At 42.0% G+C, this 6,772-nt stretch overlaps 1 protein-coding gene across 1 annotated transcript; it reads left to right on the top strand.

The window, feature by feature from the left end:
* Nucleotides 1-205: 205 nt before the first annotated feature.
* Nucleotides 206-4,925, top strand: LOC146668799 (neuronal pentraxin-1-like). Its single transcript, XM_085408756.1, has 5 exons — nt 206-727; nt 1,085-1,292; nt 2,007-2,248; nt 2,595-2,774; nt 3,648-4,925. Exons 1-5 carry the CDS (start codon nt 296-298, stop codon nt 3,867-3,869), a joined length of 1,284 nt encoding a protein of 427 aa, XP_085264882.1. The 5' UTR covers nt 206-295; the 3' UTR covers nt 3,870-4,925.
* Nucleotides 4,926-6,772: the final 1,847 nt, after the last annotated feature.

The following is a 6,772-nucleotide window of genomic DNA, read 5'->3' as shown; positions in this document are numbered from 1 at the left end:
AAACGTTTTGCATCCCCTCCTCTTCTTCTTCCCCGATCTCATCTCACTTTGTGGTGTACACGCACTCTCTGCCACTGTAAGTGTTAGGACAGAGTGAATACGACCTTAAATAAGGGGCTGGACTCTGTGGGCTTGGCAGAACCCGCTGCCTCCCCTCAGTGATGCAGTGAATCTGCGCTGTTTTGTCCGCTATATAAGCCGCACACAGCAGCGCGAGTCTCACAGCTTCAGTGGACAGCTCCGTGGTGCTGAAATCTCGGAGACACCACTCTCTCTCACACTCAATCCCTGACGCATGACTGGAACCATGGAGGGATTCTCGTGGAAACTTTTTCTACTTTCCTGCCTGGTTGTTGTGGAGAGCCTCGGGCAAGACTTCGGACAGACGCAGTTTATTTGCACGTCAGTGCCCAAGGATATGGACTTGTGCACAGCTACGATGCAAAACAGCGGCCCGGCGGAAGACCTGAAGAGCACTATCATACAACTGCGGGAGACGGTGCTGCAGCAAAAGGAGACCATTGTGAACCAAAAGGAGACAATCAGGGAACTAACATCCAAATTGAGCCGCTGCGAGAGCCAGAGCCTCCCTGCGGCCGCAGGACCTGGCGGTCGGCGGCCGGGGTCGAAGAACACGATGGGGGATGTATCTCGGGGCACTACGGATACTCTGGCCCAGCTGGGACAGACTTTACAGACGCTCAAACAGAGACTGGAGAATCTAGAGGTAGGAAAGCAGAGCGAGTGATTTGCCGACAAGATCAAAAGTTAATTAAATAGCCTCCATAGTTAATTAGATTAAAGGATAATATTCTTTAACTCGTTGATTGTGTGTTGCTGCGGCTTTCTGCAGCTTGTACTTGGGGCCACATGTGTTTTCTAACATATTTATCTGTTTGTTGGAGAGAAGCTCCGTGTAAAGTGAAATGTTCCGCAGCCTATAAAATCAAGCGAATAGCACGTTTAAGATAAAGCTCTGCGCTTGGCAGTGAGTAGAGTAAACAGCTTCCAGGGACTTTAAAGAAAAAGAAGTCTTCCCTGTCACTTCTTTAACCCCCTCTCTGTCTCATTCTGTCCGATGCAGCAGTACAGCCGGGGGAATAACACCGTGCAAGCAAACAGCCTGAAAGACCTGCTGCAAAACAAGATAGATGACATGGAGAAGCAAGTTCTGTCCCGGGTCAACACGTTAGAGGAGACCAAATCCGGACCGAGGAATGACACCGAGCAGCGGAACAGAGTGGAGTCCACGCTCACCTCTCTGCACCACCGGATAACAGACCTGGAGAAAGGTGCGTTTGGATTTCAACGGGCACGGGACTTTAAAGCTGCTCGACCCCGTGTTGCTTTCACGGCAGTAAAACGAACCACGGCAATTTAAAAGCTGATTAGATGTAATTTAATTGTGTTTCACGCTCAAGGACGTAACGTCCCTTAGAAAACTCCCCACCCCAAACAGGTAGCAGCGGCAATGTGAAACCTTTTTACCGCAACCATCACATTGCGCACAGATATGAGAGAGTGGTGAGGGGAGCTGCATTGCTTTGCATATCTCAGGCTCTGTTTGCACTTTTGCTTCGCTGAGTTTTTGTTTTTCAAAGAATCTGAAGATCCAGCTTGTATATGAGCCTCTGCAAAGGGGATTAGTGAAACTTTGCGTCGCGCGCCTCGCACCGGCGCGTTTTGGAGCAAATATCCACGGTCGGTTCAAATTCCAACACGTGCAAACGCGCGTGCGTATGTTAGACCGAATGAGAGGGAGGAGACAGAGCCATCTTACACAAAATATCACAGGATCGCAATGGTGCAAAGAACCATGATGGAAAAGATTGTATGAAACTAGTCAGCCCTCAGCTTCTTTTGCTTTTTAAAGACTCTGTCATGTACCATAGTTTTACAAAATGTATGTAGGCGTATGGATGTTCAGCTTTCCTGTAATTTATCTCTAGACATATGAATAAAATGCTCACTACTAGTGCTTTAACTAACAGTAATCTCATCAACAGGCAAAGACACCCGACCAACAGATAAGTTCCAGATCACTTTCCCCCTGAGAACCAACTATATGTATGCCAAAGCAAAGAAGAGCCTTCCTGAGATGTACTCCTTCACCGTGTGTCTGTGGATCAAGTCCAATGCTTCGCCTGGGGTGGGCACCCCCTTCTCCTATGCAGTTCCAGGACAGGCCAATGAACTGGTGCTGATTGAGTGGGGGAACAACCCCATGGAGATTCTCATCAATGACAAGGTAATGAAAAAGCTATTATCCTGGAAGCAAAGTGAATTCACATGTTTCTCACCTTTGCAGGAAGTGTATGTAACACATCAAAATAGTAATTTACAGTTGGGGAAAGCTGCAATACTTTCTGCTTGGATGAGTCAGGGTAACCTGACAGCTTCTCTGTAACACAACAGGAGGCTGAGTTAAAATAGGTGCTGTTTGAAACAGAAGCAACCTTTTTATAGAAGACGAGGAGATATGTGATATGGGGGGAAATGATTCAGCAGGAAGGCATCACGATGTGCCGAGTCTGTCCTACCAAAGTGTGGAAGACATATTGAACAATGGAACTTACGAAATGTCTTTGCTCCAGGTTGCAAAACTGCCGTTCCTCATCAATGATGGAAAATGGCATCACCTCTGCATCACGTGGACCACCCGTGACGGGATGTGGGAGGCCTTCCAGGACGGAGTGAAGCGGGGCAGCGGGGAAAATCTGGCACCATACCACCCCATCAAACCAGAGGGTGTGCTGGTCCTGGGACAAGAGCAGGTGGATATTAATTTTTAGACATTTAATCCTACACCTGTTTGGAAATAATTCTCAACCAATTATGTGATTAAATTTGAACAAAGATTAAAAGTGGCAATATTTATGAAATGAGACCATGGGGGCACTGCAGAGGTGGTCAATTAATGCTTTCCAGTGTGTGCAAGGCATGAATTTTGATAGAGAAGCATAATTTGAGATCTATTTTACAGAGAAAACTAAGCAAGATGTATCCTCCATACTGCAATCATATTCTTAAATGAAATCCAGCTGCAGTTTTGGCTTTCTACCTGGATCAAGTATTTTCAGGAGTATGGAAGATAAAAAATGGCAAGAATTTGTAGAAAAGGAGGCATAATTTAATTCCTAAAATGGGACAAAAGATATTTCTATTTTAATTGTTTTTGTTTTAATTTTGTCTTTAGCTTGAATTAATTCCTTTTTCAACTTTATTTCCCCCCATTTTATTCATTAATGTTAGTGTAGTTTTCTCGTGTGTGTGAGCCTGCCAGTGATCAACTATATGGCAAAACTTGCCAAGCCCTCAGCCCGTTATTTGCATAATTTAACATAAGTGTCTGAAGTAAACTGAAACAAACTAACAAATAAACTGAAACTATCATTAGTTATAATAAATTAAAGGCATACATTTATTTATTTTCAAGATTACATTTGATCAATTTTCTCTCTTTCTTTTTGGATCCTGGCACTTTTTGTCCTCCATAAAGAGGATCCCACTTTAAACAAGAGTGTGTTTCTTGTACAAATTAAAGCCCCGAGTTTTTTCATCTTATAAACCTTAACTAGTCTGGATAACCTTGCAACTGTCCTGTGAAAACCCCCAAGTGAAATGCTTAACATCCCTTTGTTTCACAGGACACGCTGGGAGGAGGCTTTGATGCCACACAAGCCTTTGTTGGTGAGCTGGCAAACTTAAATATCTGGAATAAGAAACTTTCTATCACCGAGATCTATAACTTGGCAACCTGCAATAGCAAAGCATCGACTGGCGATGTGTTCTCCTGGACAGAGAGCAACATCGAAGTGTTTGGCGGAGCGACCAAATGGACCTTCGAGCCTTGCCGTTCAGCCAACTGAACTGCATCTCACCGCTGAAGAAAGGCCTATCTGTATTTCTGAGCTTTTGTCGTTCTTGTCTTCATTTGACGTTTGTTAGAGACTATCTGAGTTATAAGTAAGCTTAAATCTGGGATTTCCACCATTCTTAGGTATCCATGTTGCAAAACAACGCTTTTCATCTTGAGGAAAAAAAAAGAATCTATTTCATCTTGGAAACCTCAGTGAGAAAGTATTGCTATTATCCTTTTTCTTTCTTGGACATTCAGTTGAAAGCACATCTAAGCTTTTCGTTTGGCTTATTTCGTCTTGGACTGGCAACTGGCAATCTGCGCCTTACGTTTGGACAATTCACAATCCAAGTGAGGAATTACATAACCACTCTCGCCCCCACCCTTCCTTCAGGAGAGTGGGAGATTACGCTGTCCGTCCAATTCTTGTCAGTGTTTGGCGCTGTAAAGTGATGTCTGATGCGGTACAGCTCCCCGTGACCCCTCCCTTCCTCCCATGCCTCCCTGCCACCCTCCCTCCTCCTCCACTTTGCCCCGCCCCTCCGGAACTTGCACTGTGACTGATGAAGAGGAATGCCAGGAGAGGAGGGTACGTTGAAGGACACTGCAAAGTCAAACTGTGGTACAAGTCGATTTGTAATCATCGTTCGCTTCAAGTGTTTCTGTAAGAATGTCGTTAACTTGCCAACATTGCTAGAAGCCTGGGTGCCTTGGGCTGGTACAAATATTCAGCACATTCGGTATGTTTTCAGTTGCAAATTCAATGTTTACTGGTTTCTGTTTTTTCTTTTTCTTTTCCCCTCTGAGCTGGGTTGAGTTTCTTGTTCTTCTGGTAAACGTGATTTAATTACAGTTTGTTATCTGACATGACGTGTTTTGGCAGGTGTTTGTACTACTCTGTATTAGGAATGTTACAGTAACTGTATAGTAACAGCATGAATGAGAGAGTGCTGTGAAAGCATTGTTGAAATCTGCTTTACTATCTTCTCCGGGTCTGGGTTTTTTACTGTATTGTTATATGCTCCAAGCATGGCAAAACTGAGAGATGAAGAATTTAATTTTTGTAATAAAATTGTGATACTTAATGTCAGAGTGCATTCCTGGCTTTATGTGAACATTTCTATAGTAACAAACAACAGTAAGTGGAGTTTTTTTTTAAACCAGATAGGTGAAAAAGGAAGCGATAGTGACGGCCACAAAGCAGAAAACAAAAAGAAACTGCATGGAGTGCAGTGCAGATTAAGGTGACTGGATAAGAAAATAAGCCCTTATTGCCAGGTTTATTATTTGTGGTGTGAGGTGCAGCGCCTGCACTACGGCAGTCAGAGGGGGGAAAGTGTCTTGTCATAACAGTTCAAATAAATTCAGCCTGAACTCAAACTTTTAACTTTAAACGTTCTTTGTCAGTTAACTCAGATTACCTGTTATTATGGCACCAACTATTTCCAGTGATACAGTGTCGCCGTTAATGCTTCCTGGATTTAAATCAGACACTTAATCTGAAGCTCAAGCATCAAACCGTGAAAGCAATTTGTCCAACCACAGGTAGATCATCCTGGGGAATTTTACTCAAAGACATTTGAGAAATATTCTTCAGTGTGGGCAGCTGTTGTATTTGTTTCTCACCAAGTATTTTCTTAATTAAGAAATCTTATCAGGGCCTTAACTATTCATCATGCCATGTGGTGCTGAATAATTTCTGCTGGGGTACAATTTGTTGATTAATTATACTGCATTTTAATCTAAAGAAGCTAAAAAGAATGAACCAAAACTTGACTAGAGCATTATTGGAGGGAGAAAAACAAAACAGCTTTAGGCTTTTCATTCTGTTTTCCACAATAATTATTCATTACATCTTTGGCTTGACCTTGGAGTGAATGTTCTTCAGACCACTCTGAGTGGTCATCAGTTGCTTACATTACTTTTAGTCTCACATTAAAGTGGAGTCTTTTAAAACTCCCATGAGGACATCAGCTTAGCTAAATAAAGGAACAGTATATTTTTTGTTGTTGACATTTTACTATTTTTCATATTAAAGTGAAAACCAGAATAAAAGACACAAAGGAAAAAAAAAATCACTCCTCTCAATCAAGATCAGAATTAAATAGTTTAAAGCACAAAGTACAACCTGCATTAAAAATTCTTCCGTCACAGGATTTTCACACTTCCTGGGTGTGAAGGATTCGAGTGAAATTGTTTGTCTCATTCAGTCTGTAACATTTGGTTTGTGAGGTTTGCCTCTAAAATAAAGCTAACAGCTTTTGGGGTTTCAAAAGAAACGTTTCATTAGGAGCATTCGTGTTACGATTGTGTTCTCCTATAACACAGGCAGGAATAGCTACAACCAGTCGATAACTTTGGATTTCTAATGGGATTTCACCTCAAAAATATTCCCACATATTCCAAAATTTCTCCACCAAACACAACCAGTCAGTGTCACTTTAGCCTATGTTTGGTTGCTTTTCGTTATAATTTGACAGGATGTACATATGGTCACATGTAAGTAACCACTCTGTTAATCTGGGGCTTGAGTTACAACACAAGCTCATTTCCAGTTTGAAGTTTCTGAATCTTTGTTCCATACATTTAGCTAATGATGTAAACTTTGATAGCCAGGCTGCAAATAGATATGATTAAACAATCCTCTCTCAGTGCTTTAATTATATTTAAATAATTCTTTGGCATTTTAGGCCTTTATTGACAGCAATAAACTGGTGCTTGTGGGGATTTCAACTCATTTTTGAAATGTCACTTACCTGTCAGATGCTTTGAGCATTTGATAGTTCAGCTACAGCGCACTAAAAATTCATCTGGCTATTCTACAAATTCAAACAAAAATGTAAAGTTCAGCTACAGGCATAGAAAAATAGACCTATAATCTTTAGAACATTTGCATTTGTTCCCTCCAGTAAA

This window comes from Rhamphochromis longiceps, linkage group LG6 (assembly GCF_057381845.1).
Source record: "Rhamphochromis longiceps isolate RC_006_pf linkage group LG6, R_longiceps_female_GT1.1, whole genome shotgun sequence".
In the NCBI taxonomy this organism is placed as follows: Eukaryota; Metazoa; Chordata; class Actinopteri; order Cichliformes; family Cichlidae; genus Rhamphochromis; species Rhamphochromis longiceps.
The sequence above is the reverse complement of the archived record's forward strand: the minus strand, read 5'-3'. Positions and strand labels throughout refer to the sequence as shown.